The sequence below is a fragment of the Antechinus flavipes genome, chromosome 6, assembly GCF_016432865.1.
Source record: "Antechinus flavipes isolate AdamAnt ecotype Samford, QLD, Australia chromosome 6, AdamAnt_v2, whole genome shotgun sequence".
NCBI lineage: Eukaryota > Metazoa > Chordata > Mammalia > Dasyuromorphia > Dasyuridae > Antechinus > Antechinus flavipes.
The window spans coordinates 40,707,964-40,731,858 of record NC_067403.1 but is presented as its reverse complement, the minus strand read 5'-3'; the positions used below and the strand labels follow the sequence as shown (position 1 = coordinate 40,731,858).

The 23,895-nt window shown below is 34.7% G+C and overlaps 1 protein-coding gene across 1 annotated transcript in view; it reads right to left on the bottom strand.

The window, feature by feature from the left end:
* Positions 1 to 23,895, bottom strand: part of SRP72 (signal recognition particle 72) — a 30,000-nt gene that overhangs the window by 1,416 nt on the left and 4,689 nt on the right. The window contains exons 4-18 of the mRNA XM_051966254.1: positions 22,320 to 22,463; positions 22,125 to 22,236; positions 19,676 to 19,707; positions 18,941 to 19,065; positions 18,786 to 18,843; positions 17,058 to 17,189; positions 15,307 to 15,435; positions 13,964 to 14,036; positions 12,949 to 13,013; positions 9,185 to 9,280; positions 6,866 to 6,969; positions 6,609 to 6,686; positions 6,085 to 6,222; positions 4,475 to 4,512; positions 816 to 975 (exon numbers count right to left, since the gene is read on the bottom strand). Of these exons, the coding sequence (XP_051822214.1) occupies positions 816 to 975; positions 4,475 to 4,512; positions 6,085 to 6,222; positions 6,609 to 6,686; positions 6,866 to 6,969; positions 9,185 to 9,280; positions 12,949 to 13,013; positions 13,964 to 14,036; positions 15,307 to 15,435; positions 17,058 to 17,189; positions 18,786 to 18,843; positions 18,941 to 19,065; positions 19,676 to 19,707; positions 22,125 to 22,236; positions 22,320 to 22,463 (1,484 nt within the window). The remainder of the gene's footprint in view (positions 1 to 815; positions 976 to 4,474; positions 4,513 to 6,084; positions 6,223 to 6,608; positions 6,687 to 6,865; positions 6,970 to 9,184; positions 9,281 to 12,948; positions 13,014 to 13,963; positions 14,037 to 15,306; positions 15,436 to 17,057; positions 17,190 to 18,785; positions 18,844 to 18,940; positions 19,066 to 19,675; positions 19,708 to 22,124; positions 22,237 to 22,319; positions 22,464 to 23,895) is intronic.

The window sequence follows — 23,895 nt, the reverse complement described above, 5'->3', positions numbered from 1 at the left end:
TGTTTCCCTATGGATGCTGATGGGAGGGTACCACTGGAAAGTCTGGGAAAATTCCCCTTATCTTTCTCACACATCATTCTCCAAAGGGCAGGATGTCCATTCTGTGGCAATATCCAGTAAAAGCTGCACGTCCTCCCTTTTCTTTTGGGACAGATCTGGTCCCACAGGAGGGGTGGGTACAGATGCTGTGATCTCTACCACAGATCTTGTTACATCATCTTTTCCCCCACTCCTCTTCTGAGTCTTCCTATCAGTAGTATTCTCATCCTTCCAGCCCTCCAAGTTTCCTGAGTTACTTGATTCCTTACTCAGTGAAGTGAGTGAGTGGAGGTGACTCCTTACTCCTCATAACCCCACCATCCCATCAGCTACCATGTCTTGTCAAGTTTGCCGCACTCCCCTTGGGCACCCCTCTGCACATACAGGCAGGACCACTTCAAGAGCCTCCTTCCCTGCCTCAAGTTTCACCCCTCTCTTCACCACTGTCCACACAACAGCTTCCTAAACACAAACCTGACACAAAGGTAAACACAACTCAATAAATTCCAGTGGCTCCCTATTAACTCAAAAAGCAAATTTCTTTTCATCTTTATCTTACCCTTTTATAATTTATATTTTTGCGTAAGTTTTGTAATTCGTGTATTTAGCACAAAAGGACATTCATATTCTTTCTAAATAAGTAACTACACACATGTGGGGTGAGATATGTACATTTTTCTTCCACCAGAGAGGTGACTGAAAATGTTTGGAGGCTCTTATCCAAAGCATCAAATGTCATTCAAGTAGTACACCCACTGGAAAAAGTCTTCACTTACAGTTCAGATGACGCTGCTGAAGCTGTGCCCTGCGTCCCTTTCCCTATCAGATCCTTCTTTTTGCCCTTTTTTCTTCCCCTGTAGTAAGAACGTTCGCGCATTGGCAGCCAGCGCTCTGGATCAGGGGTAACTTTGGGATCATAATTCTTGGGTAATTTTCCTATTCAAAGAAAACAAATAATGAAAACATCTATATACTTTACAGTTTTATTCTGAAATAAAGTAAGCCAAAACTGGAAAAAAAAAATCAAGCTAGGAGCAATGATTAGTTTGAGTAAAAGCTGGAAAACTACTATCTAAAACTCTTAACTATTCAAACTACTAGTGCCTACCGCCATCAGACTGTATCATATGTGCTTTCATAATCCCATCTCTAAGACAAAATAGAAACTCATCAAGTTGGTATTAAAAAATCAATTCCCAAAGAACTCTGGGAAATGACTAAGAACCATTACATAGAATTCCCAATCCCTCTATTTTTGTCCACCTGCATTTTCAATTTCCTTCACAGGCTAATTATACACTATTTCAGAGTACATTTGTTTTTTTTGTACAGCAAAATAACTGTTTGGAAATTCATACATATATTGTATTTAATTTATACTTTAATATATTAAACATATTTTGGTCAACCTGCCATCTAGGGGAGGGAGTAGGGGGAAAGAGAGGAAAAACTGGAACAAAAGGTTTGGCAATTGTCAATGCTGTAAAATTACCCATGCATATAATTTCTAAATAAAAAAAATAATAAATAAAAAAATCAATTCCCAATTGCTCCAATTACCTGGTCAGATAAATGCACAAGATTCTCCTTCATACATTCCAACACTCCAAACCAGCCTCCTTATTTCTCAAATTGAATGTTTCATCTCCCACCTAGACTTCTGTATACAGACTGTCCCATCTGCCCAGAATGCACTCTCTAATCTTCGCCCAATAGAAGTCTTTGCTTCTTTCCAGGTTCAAATGTTCCCAGAGGAAATACTTCCTAATCTTCCTGTTATTACTCTCTCCCCTGAAATTACCAAATACTAAGTTATCTATGCAATTGTTTTCAGTTAAACAATCCCAGCATCACAGAGAAAGCACCATGACACAGAGAATGTTTTTCATTCTCTCTTGGTATCTCCAGGGCCTTAGCATAATGGCAAGCAAAATGTAGGTACTTAACAAATGATTAATGAATAAACTCAGTTAACAAGTAATTATTGTATTTTCACATGCCCAAGATTGTAATGAGATTAGATGTTCGGCAAAAATTAAATAGCTTAATTATTTTTTGCTCTTTTTTTGCATGAGGATGGTTAGTCAATCAGCTCAAAATTATTTGAGGAGTTAGATGCCTCCTTGTTTTTGATTTTAACTTCATAATTCAAGGATCACAATTTCATCAATTGGAAACTCCCTCCACTAGTAACATGCTTCCAAAGCCCTTTATCTCTTAAGCCCTTCACGGGTTGTCGTGGCTAAATAATATAAATAATTTAAGAATTATTGAACTATTTGAATACCAATTTGAATACCTATATAGGAAATTTCAAGAAATCATGGAAAACTGCCCTAATAGCCTAGAACCAGAAGGTAAATAGAAATTAAAACAATCTTATCAATCACCTCCTGAAAAAGATTCCAAAATGAAAATTCCCAGGAATACTATAGCCAAATTCCAGAGTTCTTAGAGCAAGAAGAAAATACTGCAGCCAGTAAGAAAATTTAAATATCATGGAACCATAGTCAGGATAACACAAGAATTATCACCTTCTACATTAAAGAACTGGAGGGCTTGGAATATGGCATCCCAGAAAGCAAAGAAGCTAAGATTACAACCAAGAAAATCCTATGTAGCAAACAAAACTAAATACAATCCTGCAAAGGAAAATAGACATTTAATGAAAGAGAAGACTTTCAAGAACTCCTTATAAAGATTAAAGCTGGAAAGAAAATATGACTCAAAAGAAACATAAAAAGGTAAACATGAAGAAGAAATCAGAAATTATAAGGAATTTAATAAGATTAAACTTTAACATTCCTATATGAGAAGATAAACATTATCTTTCCATACTCAAAACTCCTAAGAACTTTATCATTAATTAAGCCAGTCAGAAGAAATTTGTAAAAGTGCCATATACAGCAAGGAAAAGATACCAAAATAAGATCAAAATGGGTACATGATTTAGACATAATAAGTGATTATTGTGATTATTATTAAACAAATTAAGGGAGCATGAAGAATTTCAGATTTATAAAATTATGACCCTAACGAGACAGAAATCACCAGAAAATGTAAAACTGATAACTTTTTATATTTAAAAGGTTTTACACAAATGAAACCAATGCAGTCAAGATTAAAAGGAAAGCAGGAAACTGGATTTTTTATAGCAAGTTTCTCTGACAAAGTTCTCATTTCTCAAATATATAGAGAACTGAGTCAAATTTATAGGAATCCAAGTCATTTCCCAGTTTGAGAAATAGTCAAAGAATATGAACAGACAAATTTTCAAAGAGAGAAACCAAAGCCACCTATGGTCTTATGAAAGTATGCTCTGAATCATAAATCATAAAGTAGATCTAAAGTATAATTTTCTCATTTTTTAAATAACATAGCTAATATGGAAATGTTTTGCATCATTTCACATGTATACTTCATAAACAAAAAAGGAGGTAATAGCCTTCCTTTCACTTTGCTCTGATCAGACCACATTGCAAGGATGATGTTCAGTTTTACATCTCGTGGTCTAAAAAAGACACTGATTAATTGCACAGCATCTCAAGGAGGGCAATGATGAGAATCCTGGGGCTGTTACAGGAGAATAAGTTGAAAGATCTGGATCATTAGGATTAAAAGTTCCAGGCTAACATGGCAATTTTATTCAAGCAAGTAAAGAGATATTATAAGGAAAAGGGATCATATTAGTAATTTTGACTAATCCCAGAGGGAAGAACCAGGAATGAGTAGAATATGCAAAGACAAAAATTTAGTCTTGATATTAGGAAAAATCCCCTAGCAATGAAGTGGAGTTGCCATAGGAGATGGGTGGTGCCCCTTCCTTGAAGCAGAAATTAAATATTATGTTTGTAGTTGTTAAAGTCCTTTTCAACCCCAAAAAGCAAACTTAATCTCGAGATATTCTCTAATTTAAAAAACCTGATTAAATGGGTCAATATTCAGTGAGAGACTTCTCCCAAGTGTTAAGATTTCTGAATCTTACATTTATTTCTCTCACAATATATTCACCTAAGGAATCATATTAGTGCAACCAGAGCTTTAAATATATATGACAGTGATGTGAAATAACAAGGTTCTTTTTGCAATCTGTATTTATTATAGGGAAAAGGTAAGAGTAAGTATTTTACCACAGTTTATCTGGAACTAAGTTCAGTAAAGTCAACTAAGCCAGACCACAACCTTAACCCACAATCTAAAAAATGCTTATTTCTATACAAAAAAACATAAGACTAGTATCTATAAATGCTGTGAAGCATACTTGGATGGAAAATATATAGTGTAACAATCATTGGTAATGTGAAAAAACACAAGTTTAGCTAAAAGGAAATAAAAGGAAAAACGACTGTTTCTTCCAGAGGATTTCACTAAAAGATAGAAAGAAAACTTGATTTTATCCAAAAGTAATTTATTGAAATATGTAAAATGAATTTACCTTTCTTTTTTTTCTTCTTTTTCTTTATGTCTCCTTGCCTAGAAAAAACAACAAAAACATGAAATATTTATGAGCATTTATTGTTTTCAAGATATATTGCAAGAATATAAACTATGAAACTTTCCCTCTAAAACTTACAATTGAGTGAAGAAAAAGCTATCAACATTTACATGCATGGTACAGAGACTAGATTTAGAAGAAAGGACTAATGAAAAACATTTTTAGTAAATATTTTATACACAATTTAAAAATGTTAAATCTGTAGAGATTTATTTTATTTTATCTGTAGAGATAAAACCAAAAATAGAGCATCAACAAGCTTAAGTGTGTTTGAGTCAGTCACCTTAATTTATACAATGAAACTAAGACCCTGAAATGTTAATCATCATATTTAAGGTCAGAATCTGAACTTGAAGCCAAATCCTGATTCCAAATCCAAAGGTTTTTTTCCACTATATAATATGCCGTTCTACACCTAACAAGAATGCAGATAAAAAAACTATACACTTTTATTTCAGCCTATTTTGGAGAGTTGAAGCAAATTCAGTAAAAATTCCAAAACCAACTTGAAAAGTTAGTAAATATCAATTTAAAAAAGTTTAATTAAAAATAAGTGACCATTTCAAGCAGGTAGTCTAATTATTAGAGTTGAAATGAAGCTAAGAGATCATCTAGCCCAATCCCCTTATAACTGGCATGAGGAAATAACCCAGAGAAATTAAATGATTTGTCCAAAGTAAATTATTTGACTACTTATTGCCAGAGAAAGAATTAAAAATCAGATCTCTTACTCTTCTACTACATTCAAGGTATTTTTTGCCAGAAATTTGTTTTTTATCAGCTTAATGATTCTCCCTAAATGATTCTCCCTATAATTTCATCCAAGGAAACTAGAAAATGGAAGAAGCAACTTGCTCTGATAGACTCAGGTCTTTCATTCCAAAATTGTGCATAAAGCCAAAATATTATGGGATCACAGATTTAGAGTTAAAAGAACTTTCAGAAATCATTTTGGCCACTCCGTCATTTTACAAGTAAGAAAACTGAGGCCCAGGAAACTCAGTAAAAAGCTGATCAGAAATTCAAACTTAAGAGGGATACCAACCCAACATTCTATCTACTAGGCTGAGATTCAGGTGTCTAATGAAACATTTATACTGCAAGTTAGACTAAAAACTTAATATCGGATGAGGAGGCAGAGGGAGCAAAGAACATAGAAAGAGATTATGTGGGGGAAAAAATTCTATTATTTCCCCAAACCTAGTCAAAGATATATATTAAATAAAAAAGGAAAACTATGAAAATGAGGAAAACATTAGAAAATCCACAACAAAATGTGACCTGAACTTAACTAATGATATTTTAGGGATCTTGATTATGTAAATTATAAAAGTGGTGCCTCTGACAAAAGAAAAAAAAAAAGGAAATAAATTACATGGGAAAAGAAAATTTTGGTCATTCACTTAATGTTAATAACTGCACTTTAAAGTTGTGAAGGAAAACATTCCAAGAAAAACTGAAAGAATTAAAAATATGGCCACTTTTGATTTTGTTATTTGCTAGTGTTTTTCAAAAGATCTTTTATTAGGATTAACAATGAAAATCATTACCCTTGTTCTTTCAGTGGGTTCTCTCCAGCAAGCTTCCCACCTTTCTTCCGAATATACGTGGCACCATGGGAATTTTCAAGTGCTTCTACATCTACTTTCAGGGACATGCTATCTGAGGAGGGCAAGTGTTTACTAAGACTGTGGCAAAGAGTTCAGGAAAACAAACTGACCACATGTAAGACATTTGTCTTCATTAAAACAGTCTCATTTTTCAGTGTTAGCAAACAAAGTTCTGAAATACCAGAAAGAATGTAATAACATCAGCAAGCTGAATTATCAAATACATTTATCTATTACATATCTTTTTTTGTTTAAATAGCTTTTTATTTACAAGTTATATGCATGGGTAATTTTTGTACCATATATCTTGATAAAATGGCAAAGGCAGGAGGGCATCTGAATCCTAACATCACGAGTTAACAAAAGCATCATTCAAAAACATCAATCGATCTTACGCATATAGATGGGAAACAAGGGATTTATGGGTATGAGGATTAAGATCTATCCAGGAAAAAAAAGGATACACTTTTGCCTTCTCAGGATCTACCAGTGAATAAGCAGAGATAAGCTGTGCCAAAGTGTGAACATCTTTTGGATTTTGCCTGAGGGAAAATTGAAAAAGTTAAACACAAAAATTCCAAACATATAAATTAATCAACAAACATTTATTAAGAGCTTACGTGTCAGATAAAAAAGGCAAACCAAAAAAAAAAGAAAAAGAAAAGCAAAAGTTCATGGACAGAAAAACACGTCCTATCCCATCCCGTTCCTCTGCACCTACTTCCAAAGCTGTTCCAGGTCACTAATTGCATCCTTCTTCCTCCCATATTTGAGTTTGAAGTTAGCAGCTTCTCTTATCAAGGACAAATGAACAGAAGACTTTGGCTGCAGGTTCATTAAAAAAGGAAAGTTTTAGGCAAAATATATTTAACAAATGTTACTGTAGTTTGTTTCTTCATTAAATCCTCTATCTTAGCTTTTATTGATCCCCCAAATGATTTGAAGATCATTTAAAAGGGGGGGGGGGGAATCAAACTAAGCTAATCAAGAGAATAATATCTAATGTAAAAGAGTTGTATTATATTTATTTTTAAGATAATATCTGAAGTTGGGTGCATTTTCCCTAGAAAGCATATCAAAAAAATTAAGATTCCCAGAATAATCCATCCATTGTATACCAATATTAGAGCCATAATGTAGTTGAACTGTTATTGCTAACAACACTGTAGAAACTAGCCACTACCTCTCTATTATTTTTAATATCATTCCAATTGTATTGTTAGGGTCAAGTCTGGGAGCAGATTCTTCTACTTTTCTGTTATTGGCTTTGGGAAAGAGGAAGGGAATATACATTTATTAATTACCTGTTATATGCCAAGTGTTTTACAAATATCATCTTATTTGATCCTCAAGCAATTCTGGGAAATGGTTGCTATCACTATCTCCCATTTGCAGCTGATGAAACTGAGGAAAAAAGAAGTGACTTATCCAGAGTGACACAATTTGCTAAGTGCCTTGAGAACATTTGAATTCAGGTCTCCCTGACTCCAGGCTCTCCAGCCCAAGTAAAGCAAGTATTGCCAGGTATCCCAATAGGAGAGAATTGCTCCAGGGTTTTTATCAGTTTATAAGCTGAGGACAGCCAATATTAACATCTCTTATTGAAAACAACTAGAACATTCCTGGCAGAATTGCTGAACATTTTAAAGAGGAAAATGGGGCATTGGAGGCTTTTATTACTTAGCATGTATTTATCTGAACCCTCCACTACAGCCTAGGGGGTTGCCCAATTAGGGGGAAAGCTTGCCAACGTTTCCGCACCGTAAGGACACATTGTTAATCACGCCCACCTAGCTGGTTCTGAATAGTCTGGCCAGAGAGCAGGACCACAGTCTATCAGAGCAGAGACTAACCATCTTCCCAGACTGTGAATTACTATCTACCTAGTCCATGAAACACAATGAGTCTGGGAGTCTGGGACAGTCATGACACTTTCCCTCCTGACAAAGGGAGACTTTCCTGGGCTGTCTGAAGCTGTGATGGGACACCGCCCATCCCAAAGGGACCCTGCTGCAAATGCCGTCCCTCCCGTGGCTCTCATCATGTAGCTGCACCAGGCACATACTCTAAGAGCATTAAGACAGAGTAAGTGCCCTATGGCGCCATCCCTACCAGTCCCCCACGCCTCCTGGTTAGGAGCGCGGCCTCCCGGAGGGCACTCAGGGCTTTGCCCAGGCCACGAGAATAACCCATCGAAGGAGGGCCTTGGACTCACTCCCATGGACTCCAAGGCCAGCTGCCATTCCCTAGGTCATACTGCCTCTCTTTTCATGCTTCTCAAAACGTTGTAGAGTTTTTTGCTTCAAGGATGCAATGTGATAATTGCCCAAAAAGGAGATGAGATTTCCATTGCTTTATCTAGTCTTATTTTATTTTTGTTTTCACAACTGAGTATTTTAAAACTAGAATCAAAAAGATAACAAGAAGTCCAACTATGCTGTCCGCACACATCCCTGAAGGCCAGTTTTCAAAAATCTAACAGTACTTTTTTCCTTTTTAAAATCATTACATATACAAATATATTTAGAAAAATCACACATGTTTAACCTATGTTGGATTACTTGCTGTCTAAAGGAAGGGGAGAAAAACGTGGAATGCAAAGTTTTGCAAGGGTGAATATTGAAAAATTAGCTTTGTGTGTATTTTGAAAAATAAAAAGCTATTATTTTTAAAAAATGAAGTCATTACAAATACTGCACAAGGCATTGTCATAGGGAATTATTGCCATTAGGAAAACAGCTACAAAAAGAGATAATTACTAAATCCAGAGGAAGGCAGGGAAGAGAAGAGCATAGAAGAGAAGGGAGATAGCAGAATTACTTATAAGTAAATTGTCATAAAAGTTATTTTTTAATCTTGAATAGTGCCAGTTCTTTGTGGGGAGCAATTTTACCTGTACTTTAATAAATAAATAAAGTTAAAAAAAAAAAAAAAGCATATCTAGAGTTGGCAAGAATCTCAAAAACCATCATGTCAATCCCTTTAAATTATACAATTTAAAATTTATATTCAAAAAAATTTCCCAATTAAATTCCCTTACCTGGTGATTCTGGTACCACTGGATAGCTTGCGTAAAGACCTCAATGGCACTATCTATATCTTCTTCATGACTGTACATTGTTACTAATGCAGACACCTATATGTAATAAATTTTTTAAATTAACAATATACAATAAAATTCATCATGAATTTTCTAGAATTTTTTCTAAAATCAAAAACATTGAGGAGTTGACAGTCCATAGTCCATATATTCTGCTTTTTCTGTCAGTAACTATCTCATGTGTATTATATACTGGGGCTAACGAAAGCACTTTCTTCCCAAAAGAAAGAATTCTGAGGAATAAAAAAGACTGTCAAATGTTTTATGAAAAGCAAAATTATTTAAATAGTTATCATTCCATTTTTCTAAAGAACATAAAGAGTTAAAACTTTTACAATGAATATTTAGAATCAACATTTACTAGCGCTGTGACAATAAGCAAATCATGTAACCTCTCTGGGCATCATAATTCTAATTTATAAAACTGGTATCTGGCACTATCCCCATCACAAGGCTATTATGAAGGAAGAACCTTCAAACTCTGTAAGATAATGTGAATTACTAATGCCATGCTTCCATGGCAGAAAAGCTCAAGTTCTGAGGACGAGGCCTTCAATAACTGCCACCCAAGAACCAGCCTCCCTGGAGGACTGTCCTTCAGGGAATAAATTATTTTGGCCACAATTCATGAAGACTATTCAGAAGTGGATGATCTTCAAGGTGGACCTCTCTGAATTACAACTGTTCCATGGTTTGCTGTAGGTCATTTCCAGGGAATCTCTGATTCCACAGAATCCAAGACCTTCAGTTTACTTAAAAACACAGATCTCGTTACTACAGAGACTAGATCATTTAGCACTCTGTCCTTAAGGAGCATAAAAACAGTAACCCAGTATTAGATTTCATGACAAATTTCTGTCAAGAAAAGGCTCTCAAAGTATTTGGGAAAGTCATCAGATTTTCAAGAATTTTTGATTGAGCTGAAATTTAGAATTTTATTTCTTAGTTCCCATTGTTACTTTGTAGAAATTCATTTAGCTGTTATTCTTAACAAATGAGATTTTAAGGAAATCTTTATTTCTGAGCAAATAAATAACAGCCTACTCCTCATCCTCAGCAAGAATAAAGAGGAAAAAAAATCACTTTCGTTCCAAAGTAAAAGCTACAATTTCATGATAAAAATATGGCACTAAGTTGCAAAGAAAGAATTTCCAGTTCACAAAACAGTGCAATAATCTAATGACAATCCCTCAGATCTCCTATGGTATGTCACAGATATATGTTTACATTGTAAAATAAGGATCAACAAGGACATTGCATTTAAATCACCATGAATAAGCAAATCAAAATAGTTCAATGTCTAACATTATATTGCTCTAGTTATGAAGAAATTATAATTGAGAACAAATATTGCGAAATCAGGACTCCCCAATCTACCTCATTTTATTGTACTTTGAGAGCTCTTGAAATTACTATAAAGGACCATAATAAGTAAGCTAAACATTACTATACTGAGAGAGGTTTCTTTCCCATAAGGAGCTTTGTGGCTTCTAGATGGCCAAATGAAAACATTTGCTCAAGCTGCGATAATCAATCATCTGTTAATATTTTACTTTTAAAAGCAACACTAATGTACTATGGGTGAAGCTGTGAAGTGGCCCAATGATCCTGAAAAGTAATTTCAAATTAGGAAAATAAGGTGCCTAAATGTCTGTTCACTTTGATCTGGAGATTCCACTTGTACATATGTGCTTCAAGGAGGTCAATGACCAAAGGAAAACTTCTAGAGACACTAAATTATTCAAGGGAAAATTGTTTGTGATAGCAAACCACTGGAAACAAAGTAGCTATCAACTTTGTGGAGGATGGCTAAACAAATTGTGCTTCAAGAAACAATGAAAACAGGACAACTACAGAAGCATGGCTTCGACATCTCCAATTTTACTTAACCACTGTAGAAAAACTAGCTAATGAACTTTCTATTCAAAATTTAGTGCGTTATTTAATGTAGAACACAAGTTATATGATGAAAATTGCTTTAGTTACTTCAGGCAAGTATAATTTATTCAAAGTAAAACAAAATCTTAATCCTTTTTGTTTTTATCTAAGTCTGTTAAATTTTTGATCTAATTGTGTTGGCTTAATGATGTGCTGATTTTCCTAAGCTCAAGAAATCTTTCTACAGAATGAGGGCTGTTGGCATACTGAAAACAGTTATCATATCGTAGCAGTATAGATGTTTGCTTGCTTTTTGTTTCTGAAATTTGTTTAAAAACATAAAATTTCCTTTTACTTAAAAAAAGACAAACTATGAAAAGATTTAAATGCAATGATACAAACTAGAACAGACAGCAAAAGCATATATATAATGATCAGAACAACATAAATGGAAAAAACAAACACAAAACAACTGAAATGAAATGCAAACTATAAAAAACAAGTTTGATCCCAAAGGAAAAAAAAAATCAAAGATCCCTTGCCCCAGTCCCTTTGTAGAGGAACAAGGCAGGATCTGTGAATATAGATTTTGTTTAGTTTGATTTTACTGAATTGTTTTTCTATTCTCTTTTTTAAAACAATAATATTTAGGAATAAAAAATGTCTCTAAAGGGAGGAGGAAAAATATAATCAGAAATATTTGAGATAAAAAATACTTCTCCACAATTTCCTAAACCTGGACCTCCCTCTCACAATAACTTTATACCACTTTCATTTGATTTTTAAAAAGAATTTGCAAGAACTCACAAGTGCAAAACTGTTTGTAGCAGCCCTTTTTGTGATGGTAGGGAACTGAAAACTGAGTGGATGCCCATCAGTGGGAGAATGGCTGAGTAAGTTATGGTATGTGAATGTTATGGAATATTATTGTTCTGTAAGAAACGATCAGCAGGATGATTTCAGAGAGGCCTGGAGAGACTTACATGAGCTGATGCTAAGTGAATAGAACCAAGAGAACATCATACACTGCAACAAGATTATGTGATGATCAACAGTGATGGACGTGACTATTTTCAACAGTGAGACGATTCAGGGAAGTTCCAATGGTCTTATGATGGAGAGAGCCATCTGTACCCAGAGAGAGGACTATGGGAACTGAGTGTGGATCACAACATAGTATTTTCACCTTTGCTTTTATTGTTTGCTTGCTTGTTTTTCCTCTCATTTTTTTTTCCTTTTTGATCTGATTTTTCTTGTACAGTATGATAAATGTGGAAACATGGAATAATTGCACATGTTTAACCTATATTGAATTGCTTGTTATCTACGGGAAGATGGAGGTGGGGAGGGTGGGACAACAACTTTGAACACAAGGTTTTCCAAGGGTGAATGTTGAAAATTATCTTTGCATGCATTTTGAAAAGCTATTGTTTTGTTTTTTTTTCTGAAGTATTTTCAAAAGATCAGAAACTATTTGCTGAGCCCTACTTAAATAAAGTATTTGGCTACAATACTCAATATATGTCTGTGATATGGCTCTACTCTTACACAAGAAATAAGTATGCCTTCAGCAAACATTACAGAACTCCATGTTTAACCTATATTAGATTACTTGTTGTCTAGGGGAGGGGATGAGGAAAGGGAGGAAGAAAAATTTGGAACACAACGTTTTGCAAGGGTGAATGTTGAAAACTACTTTTGCATGTATTTTGAAAATATAAAGCTATTAATAATTTTTTTTTAAATTGAAGTGCACAAGTGACAGTTCCCAGTAAGCTCCTATTTCATTTCCTTTTCCCATCCTGAATATGTCAATCATAACTCACCATGCCTGGTTTATGCTTTAACTCTCCTATACTTCTCAAGATTAGGCATGCTTTGGTAATATTACCTGAGGATAAAACAGAAGCAGTATCTTATGAAAAATTATACCATAAAAATTTTATTTTTACCATTTCTTTAACTTTCTATCTTTTCTAATCACAAGGAAATGAAAGGCAACATTTCACATTAACTTTTAATTTCTAGTTAACCTACATTAACATCCTTTAATTTCTAGTTAACTAGTCTCCCCGTGAAAAACTACAAAAGATCATGCTCCTCTCCCCAACTCTAATAATTCTTTGTCTATAAGTGTGAAGATACTGGATTGATGGGCAGTGTGGAATGGTGGTCAGGGACTTGTCCTTAAACTCATGACCTGACTCAATCCAGCCTCTAACAAAGAAGGATGCATGACTCTCGGTGCCTAGGAGGCAATGCAAAAAATTACTCTGAAAAAATAAATGACTTTCTTTCCTTCTGATCTTTTATAAAACAATCACCTCCCACTCCCCCAACCTAACCTAATCAGACACATGCATGCAGAAATCTGCCTTGGCAAGGAGACAGGTCTGAAGGAGGAGATAAATCTAGGTCTACAAGGGCTAACGGACTCGGAAAGCCAGTGTCCTTGACAAACAGTCAATTCTACTACTTGACTCAATCACCAAATATGTGAACAAAACATCTACACAGATAACGTACATAAAGGCGCACCTGAGGGAGAGACCAGGATTGAAGTGCCTAGCCCCGCTGACCCTGGGCGAGCGCTAGAGCCTTGGTTTCCCCATCTGTTAAATGGAGAATGGACCTAAGCTATTTCCAATTTCTTTTCACTTATATGATTCTATGAGCACACTTTGCCTACAGCTTTTTAATACTATCAAGACAATGCAATAAAGATCTCATCAAAAGACCAATTCACTGCTAACACAATTAGACTGTTCTGGGATCTCTCAGCCCGCCCCATGTTTCATTGTAAATAAGATGACGTCACAAAACCGACAAACATATCTATACCTTGAGCAATTTTCAGCTGTGCCATGGTCAATTTAATTTCTGCTGCATTGGCTGGATGCTGTTCTGAGAATTCCTAAGTATTTTTGGAGGGAAAAAACAGAGACTCATCACACATTTTATTTAATAATCTCTCAACTATCTAATCTTTTTTTCTTCTTTTTTTTTTTTTTTTTGCTAAGGCAATTGGAGTTAAGTGACTTGCCCAGGGTCACACAGCTAGGAAGTATTAAGTGTCTAAGGCCGGATTTGAACTCGGGTCCTCCTGACTTCAGATCTAGTGCTCTATTCACTGTACTACCTAGCTGCTCCTCAAACAGCTTTCAATGAACACAAGTTGGACACAATTAGACACAGAAGTCCAACCAAGTCCTACTCTGAAAGACCATCAGTTCCACACGTGTTTTGCTCAAAGGTGTGCTATGGAAAGTGAGAAGCAGCACAACACATTAGAGAAAGAGCTCAGATTTCGGCCCAGAAAGGTCTAATTTCCAATCTTGCCTCCAGCTCTCATTGGCTATGTGCTCATGAGCAAGCCCTTAAACTCTGAGCCTTACTTTCTTATTTCTAAAACACATAGTAACAACTGTACTATCTCCCTCACAGGATTGTGATGATCAAATGTGCAGTGCTTTGTAAAGGTTAAAGCACTACATAAATGCTAATTCTAGAGGTTTTCATCCTTTACAAAAACAAAATGATGGTCATTATGGATATTATGGATTATGAATTTTAAAATGTTGAGTCACAATAGCTTCTAACTTTTACCTTTTCTCTGGATTATGTTCAGAAACATCAGGTTTCCTGGAAAATGTTTCACTGTTTTTCACATAATATAAGAGAGAAATCTGAGGTAGATCTTCCAATAAACGTTGTCTGCTTCTGCTTGCTTCTCAGGCAAATTCCAAATAAGTAAGCTAAATGTATAAGTCAGTTTCCCTATTAATAAAATCAGAAGCCAGAGTGTATCTTCAAAACCTCATAAATCTGGGCTGACTAATCTAGAAATCAGGAATGGAAGACGAGTAGTTTTCTGTGGCCCATTTGATCATGTCTGACAGCAAAGAAATCATGTTCTGAAGAAAGCAGTCTGGAGCTAATAATATAAAATAGGTCTCTCAATGAAAAGGAACTCAATGTGTTTGTGACAGAGAGAATTCCACGGGGCAAACACAATTTGGCATAATTTAAAAATTAAACAAAACAGATCTATGATTTATCCATTATCCCTTTTTATCAATTCTCTACTAAGTTTTAAGAGTTGCTGAATCACAATGAAATTGATGCAGCAGGTCACAACTGTCACGAACTCGTCTTTAAAAGTTTAAAAGAAATTATTCAATCACCTGAAGGAGATCTATGGCCTTTGCATGTTGCTTTTCTCGGCAGAGTTGGGCAGCTTGGATTAACACAGGCAAGAGATGCTCAGGACTTTGGGACTGTAAGCTGGTTGATATTTTGCGGCACTGATCTGCCTAGGAAAAAAGATTTCATTTTTTTTTTTCATAAGTAAATTATACAACCATGATGACAAATAGTACAGAATAAAAGGAGAGATAAAAGCAAGTGAAATAAAGACTAATGTTTAGATGAATTACACAGAATAAAAGGGCATTTTACAAAGTCTCATTGTCATTCTGTCCTTGAGAAAAAGCTGCATTTATTTGGCAAGTACAATGTATTAAACATAATATGTGAGATTATAAAGTAACAAGACTGGCCTTAATATGTAACAAAAAATTGATCCCTCGAAGAAGAGAAATGTTTCCTTTGTGTCACTGTATTCTCCAAAGCCTAGCACAGTGCATGGCATCTAGTTAATAAGTAACTTAAGAAATTTGTAGTCAACCAAAAAACATATGTAACTCACTCTGTGGAACTGTCTCCATAGCTAACTTGTGACTTACAAAAGAAAAAGACCTCACCTTACAGTTACACCCTTTTTGTGCCCAAAGCATTATTAACAGCAATGTAAAAAATCCTTTTATTCACGGGATTGCCTCTTCATAATTTCCACTAGTTCTTAAAAAATCAAATCTATCTTCAAAGAATGGAAACTTAATACTCCCAAGAAATACATCATTAAGTATAAATTCAAAGTCAAAAAAAGTTCCAAACATAATCTGAGAAATGTCAATATTTTTTTCAATAAGTATCTAGCTTCCTACAATGATGTTTTTTAAAAGAAGTAAATAGATATCTGGAAGTGTAAAAAGTTTAGCATGTTTAAAATAAAAATAGCTTATAGAGAGATTTTATATAAGAATAGGCATAAAAGAGGCAGCTAGATGGCACAGTGGATAGAGTACTGGCCCTAGATAGAGTACTGGCCCTGAAGTCAGGAAGACCTGAGTTCAAAACCAGCCTCAGACATTTAATATTTCCTAGCTGGGAAGTCATTTAACCCCAACTGCCTCAGCAAAAAAAAAAGAATATGGTTAAAAACTAGCTTATCTAAATATTTTTAACTCAATGTCTAATAATCATTATTTAGAAATTTTAAGTAATTTTAAGTAATTTTCCTGTCAGTACCAAAGGGGGAAAAAACTTTATACAGACCCTGAATTCTATACTCAGGGAATTTGATATTAAATTAGAATTCAAACTGAATTTTAGTAACTGGGAATAAGGATCTTTGCTCGCATTAACAATTCACTCTCTATATACCCACAGAACAAAAATGAAGATCTGTTCTTGAGCCTAAAAAATAATTAGCACTTTAACAGAACTTCAAATGATCATACACAGAATAAAGAGAATTTATCAAAATTAACAAGTATAAATTTTATGCTCTCCCTCTAAAAATTCATGAGCATTACACATATTCTAGGGATTATGAAATTATATAATAAGCAAATCATACCTAAGATATATTGATATTTTGATCAAAACAGAAAGAAAAAAATAGTATATAGTTTTACAAAGATAAAAATAAACTGACACAAAACAGATTTGAGCAATAATCAAAAAATGAAAAGGCAGGAGGGAAAGGGAAAAGGAAAATGAGAGAGGAAAGAAGGGAAGTAGGGAGAGAGGAAAAGAATAGAGAATTGGTATGTTGTATATTTGTAATAACAATAAGGATACTATGACTTACCTGGTTTGTATACATAGCGAGTAAAGCTTTATTAAATTCTATAGCCTGCAGCTGTTTCTTGGAAAGTTTATGCTCTACTCCATCTGCATTGGTTAGTTTTACTTTTTTCTTGGAATCAAAGACATTTTGGTCCTATTTAAAAAGAAAAAAGAAAAAAAAACAACATAAGCATTACTAACTGCCATTCAGTCTTTCAATTTCTATTTCCAGCTTTCATGAAAGATTAAAAAAGAAGCCAAAACAAGGAGTCAAAAAAGAAAGGCCTGAAGAATAAGGGGTTAAGAAAAATTAAAAGTTAAAAACAAGAAATGGACAGGACAAATGAAGATAGTTAGACTTACTGTGTTTGACTCCAGGGGGCAGATAAGAAGAATGGGTAGAAATAAAAAGAGGCAAATCGAGGGTTGAGCCTAAGGAAAAACCCCACCATGAGTATAGATCCCCAAGACTAGTTGCTACCTCCCAGGAAATCTTCAATTGAAGTCTGGATGGCCACTTATGAGGTGAGGGCGTCACTGAAAAGACACTTATTCAGGAATTCTTATCACAAGCTGGCCTCTAAGGTCCCTTTCCAGGGACTGTAATCCTCAGGCTGAAATGATGATATAGATTGAGAAGTGTTGGATATTTGCATAGGAAGTGTGACTGCATAAAGAATGTGCTTTTGAAAATTATGAGATTTCACATGGTAGGAATAGTAGAGGCAAACTATACTTCACTGCAATTTCTCCCTTTTCTGATACACATGTATTTGGAAAGAGAAAATACTATTTAAAAAATAAAAATTAAATAATTCCTAAGGAAATCTGGCAACAGGTAGTGAAATTTTTTTAATCATCTAAATTCATATACCCTCTTGGGAGAAAAACTGCACTGAACATACTCCAAAAATCATAATCTTTCTCAATCATTAATAAACTGTAAAAAATACATATTTTTAAAAGGTTGGGTTTTTCTTTTAAAAAGAAATCTAACCAATTTACACACAAAACATTTCTACAAAGTTTGCCTAAAATGAAAGGAAAGAAGATTCTTAAACTATGCCCCATAATTAATATTTTACTCAAAGGAAAGCTTAATTTTAACATGAAATGCAAAAAAATTAAGTACCAGAACAATTACTCTTTGATTCCATTTCAACAGAACTTTTCTGATTTGTTTTGAGAAAGGGAGTATTTTCAACAACAATACTATATGATGATCCATTCTGATGGAAGTGGCTGTCTCCAGCAATGAGATGAACCAAATCAGTTCCAAAAGAGTAGTAATGAACTGAACCAGCTACACCCAGCAAAAGAACTCTGGGAGATGACTATGAACCATTACATATAATTCCCAATCCCTCTATTTTTTGTCCCCCTGCATTTTTTATTTCCTTCACAGGCAAATTGTACACTATTTCAGAATCCGATTCTTTTTGTACAGCAAAATAACTGCTGGGACATGTATACTTATATTGTATTTAACTTATACTTTAACATATTTAACATGTATTGGTCAACCTGCCATCTGGGGGAGAGAATGGGGGGTAAGGAGGGGAAAAGTTGGAACAAAAGGTTTTGCAATTGTCAATGCTGAAAAATTGCCCATGAGTATATCTTGTAAATAAAAAGCTATAATATATATTTAAAGAGAGAGAGAGAGAGAGAGAGAGAGAGAGAGAGAAAGGGAGTATATATTACTAGACAGTGCAGAGGTAATGATGACTTCATTTAGAACTTTTCATACCTTGTTAATTGTAATGATGTTATTTGCAATTACAGCAAGCAATCCCACATCTGTTGGCCTGTAGACAAGAAAAGACAGCCAAAATGTGAAGGCCATTAAAAATAAACCAAGTCCTCATGAAAGAGTGCAACATACCACTTTCATAAATTCCTTACTTTAATTTTATTATCTGATTATAAAGCTGCAAAGCCTCTTCTGTATGACCTTGAAGTTGAAGAATATATGCCATTTGACCATGAATGATTGCTAGTTCTGCTTGTATGTCTTCCTCAGTCACATCCTAGATAAGAAAAGGAAAGGGTTTTAATGTGAAATAACACAACACAACAAGTACGGGGTCTCAAGACTAAACCAGACTACCTCAATAAGGAATGGGGTGTTCTTCATAAGAAATCTTTAAGCAAAGTCTGGATGACCATTTGTGAGGTGTCACAGAAGATTCTTATTCAAGAATGGATTTTACAAGCTAGCCTCTAAAGTCTCTTTCAGATTCTATGATTCTTTGCAATTCCTAGGTTGAAATGACTATATAAGATTGAGAGTAGTAAACTTAAAGAGAACTTTAAAAAAATCTTTAGAAGGAAAACACAGAACACTTAGTTATAGGCTATTATCATAAAAACAGGAACAACAATAGATGTATGATGTTCTTATGTTTATTTTTTTAGGGTACATCTTAAATACAAAGGAACATAATTTCTTTAAAAGAATATTAACCCAAGTTTCAATTCTATCCAGACTTTCAATTCAAAGGCTCTTAATAACTAAATGTATTACAGCAGAATTTCAACAATTAGTTCAGTCAATAAATCAGCATATACTTCAGAAATTCAATAAATCACTAAATCCCAAATACCTAAAACATGATGTATCAACAGTGGTATACTTACAGAGTCTTCTGAAAGTGATTGACGGCAAAGATCTATAGGAAATAAAATGTTTAAAAAATTAACTTAGGCTAGATTCTAGCTCTTCCTCTCTATATTTCACATAGAATCCCAGGAGATTTTAGGAGTCAAGTGTTTCAATTATCTATCTGACAAATCAAGGTTTACTGAGAGCATCAAAGATACGAAGGCATTATTACAATTTCATTAATTTCATCTCTCTGGACTTCTTCGGCTAATCATCTACACTGAACTGCTACTTATGAATATTTAGTCTTCTCCTTTGTTCTCACTACCTGTCAGACCTATGGAACATGTAAACACATGCTATTCCCACCTTGCTCATCATTATTATCAGTTTGCCCACCTACTTTGTTCTCAGCCATCTCAAATTTGACTTCTGTGGGAGAAAATGTGTCAAAAAAGAAGAGACATGAGTGGTTCAGGAGTCATGAGATGATGGCATATTATTCTTACTAAAATTATTTGAAAAGAGTCAAATATTTTCTAATCAAATATTCTATTTCTCTTCCTTAAAAAGACCTTAAAAGGTATCATGAAATGTGTTAAGATAGAATGAACTTTGCAAACATTCGTTATAAAAATATTAAATAGGATAGGATGCTGCTGCTGCTGCTGATATCTGATTACCTTTCAACAGCAACTTATAGAATTTGTACCAAAAAATTTGTACAATAGAATCATTTGGAAGTATGAGTATGAGTCTTAGATAAGTGAGATGGCTCAGAGAATAAATAAGATGAACAGGTTTGGCAAAGGAATTTAAGAAAGAGGCCAGATAAAGAATCAATTTTTTAATTAGGAGTAGAGAGAGGAGGTATCCAGATTTGTGATTTAACTGATATGGAAACTCCTGTCACAATATAGGCCAACATCTGTAACATTTTTTAAAAGTATTTTCTTTTTCCCCAGTTCCATGTAAAAATAATTTTTAACATTTATTTTCAAAATTCTTAATTCCAGATTTTCTCCCTTCTTTCCTCCCCACCTCAGTTCTCTGGGAAGGCAAGCAATTCTATACTGGCTATACATGTGTAGTTATGCAAAACATTTCCATAACAGTCATGTTGTGAAAAAAAATATGGCCCAAAAAAACCCTCTCGAGATAAATAAATTTTAGGGGATGCAGTGGATAGAGCACTGGCCCTGAAGTCAGGAGAACCTGAGTTCAAATCTGGTCTCGATTTGAAACTTAACACCTAGATGTATGACCCTGGGTAAGTCACTTAACCCCAATTGCCTCAACAACAACAACAACAACAACAACAAAAATTAAAGTATGCTTCGATCTATACACAAATACTATCAGTTCTTTTCTGGGTATGGATAACAGTTTTAATCCTAACGCCTTAAGAGTTGTCTTGGATGAATGTATTGCTGAGAATAGCTATGTCAATCACAGCTGATCATCTAACAGTACTGCTATGTAAGTCATATTCTTAAAGACTTGCTTAGGGCAAAGCTTTTTAAAAGCCATATGGTGTCATGTAACTGAATTTGGGGGTTGCAAAAAATTTGGCAATAATAAAAAACTTCTAATGCAATGACCCAAAATTAATTCAAAATCAAACAGGTAATGAATACAAGGAGTTTCTGGCAACTCATTCATTGCGGGTTGCATTGTGTACTTTCCCTGCAGTCTTGGTTCTAAACACACAACATGCGCACTGCACCTGCAGGACCACATGCAAGAATACTGCCAGAAGCACCTTCAGAGAAAAGGATCTTGAGAAAAAAAGGTTTAAAAAAGGCCTGGCCTGGGTTCTGTGCGGTTCAGTGACTTTTCCACAGGCACAAAGCAGGGGGATTTGAACAGGATTTGAACAAAAACTTCCCTGTCACCTGTCTTCAGGGCAGGACTCTATCCACTCTACTACACTGCCCCATCCCTACAAATATTTTTCAGAAGAGACTTTACAAATAATATAATCCAGTTATGTATATATAAGTTTATTCTTCAACATTCTCCATAAGCAGTCATCTATGCTGTTTGACTATCTACAACCCAAGAATTAGAGCACTCCACTCTCAGATACAGATATCAGAATATCATCTCTTCCTCTATGGCAGGAATGTCTCCCCATAACTTGCACCCATTCATCTTACTTTGGTCCGCTGGAGCTCTAAGTTAATAAGTGTAATTCCTTCAATACATGCCAATCTTTCCAACATCTGAAGAGAACTCTCATGTTCTTCCTAAGCCTTCTTATGTACAAGCTAAATACATTTCATAATAAAAATATGTCCACAGGTGCAAGCAAGTTAAAGAGAGGGTCTCTTTCTCAGGCATATAACATCTGGTAACTCATAAACTAGACATTTAAATCCCCATTCTCCAACATTATTTCCCAAACAGAAATGCACAAAGCTCACATTATTTTGGAAGGCATTTCACAGAGTAGTAATTTTTAAATTCTAGGAACATTTTTACCTTCTGCTCTTTGTAGGATTTTCAGCGCCTCATTCAGCTGGCCTTGACCTATTAGTGCACATGCAGTATTGTAGCACAATTCATAAGTGCCTTCTTGAAGGCCTAAATTTTCCTGTTATGGAAGAAATCGCCCAGTCAATAACTAAAGTGAAATATGATTTTATAATGACTGAATAGGCACTTGAGGAAACTCACAGGGACTACTTTTTCCCAGTTGCTTTGGGCAGCCACCACTGCTGAAAGGTTTGTTTTTCTTTCTTCTTCATAATCATCTTGAGAGTTTCGGATGAGATCCCGGTACACAGCCAAGCAGTCATCGTAACGCTCCAACCTGTACAACTGGGGAGCAAGACAGGCTATTAGCCAAATATACAAAAAGTGGGTGCTTATAAGCTCATGCCTTCATAAAGTTCTAAACAGGAAAATTCCAATTCGTAAGGAATGAATAGTTAACAGTTCATTCTTTTTTTTTTTCTGGTCAAGTCACCAAACTTTTACAATGCCATGTTCAATTAATCCTTTCATCTTTTCAACACTGTAAAGTCCTATTTTCCTTTTAAGGCATGCATGATATGCCATTTAAGGAAATCACTTTAACTAAGAGGTAAATCACCTTCACTACCTTTTCTAACTTAGAGTTTATAAGAGACTTCTTTACCCTATTTCCCATCCTTTCTTCCCCATCTTGCTTTTTTAACCCTTCTATTTTGCTTTCTATTCTAATCACCAATTTTCTATACAAAGCAAGGGCCCCACTGCATGTGAATAGCATATACAACTCCACTGACTCCATCTTTCTTTATAAAGAAACTAAAAACTAGCCTATCCCATAATATATCAAATCTAATATTCTAAAAGTGAAACATGTTAGTTAAAGAGCAATCTTTGCTCTTCCCAAAGTTAACCTCAAAAACAACAAAGGCGATACAATCTATAATTTAATCTTGAAAATATTAAACTTTTTATATCCAAACCATTTTGCCATGTGCCAAGAATACTAAGCAACACCATCATTGTCTTCGAGAACTTTACAATGTAATGGGAGCTAGTATTATATGTTTAGATAAATATGACACAAAGGATAAGGTGAGGGTAAAAATAAGATCCTGGCTTGAGTGCCTGAGGAGAGATTCCTTTCAGCTATGGAAATCAGAAAGGCTCCATATTTACAGGGGTATAATCCATGAACTCATCTAAATCTTTCCAAACCTTATCTATATTTTTAGCCTATACTGCTTCTTAAGAGTAACAAATTCTTTAGTTTACAACCACCTATATAAAGTAATAGTAGCAGCATTTGTCTGTCCTAAATCTTTATCTTTTAAGCTTCAAAGGATGTTTTCTATTTTTATCCTTAATTATCTGTTTTATGTTCGGCATAATTCCCTAAGTCAGTTTTAATATATTTGGAAATAGATGAAAGATAAAGCCTAAATAAGTAGCAGGGATTTGTTGTGGTCACCAACTGTTATTTCAAACCTCGCTGTGATTTTAGAAACTTTAATCATACCAGTGATCATACCATCTCAGTCAAAAAGCTTTTCAAATTAAAGAGCTCAATTCCACACTTCGCTTCCCCCCAACTGAGTTTTTCCTTTTTATCACGAATTTCCCATAGGAGGGCTGAACCAAGAGCATACATTATCCATACACCTCAGACATAATCACATACAACATACTATCCAGCTGTTTCTGAAGATCTGGTCCACCAGATCTATCCCAGCTGAGAATGAAGGAAATTAACCATATCTCAAAGAATAGACCTGGCAGT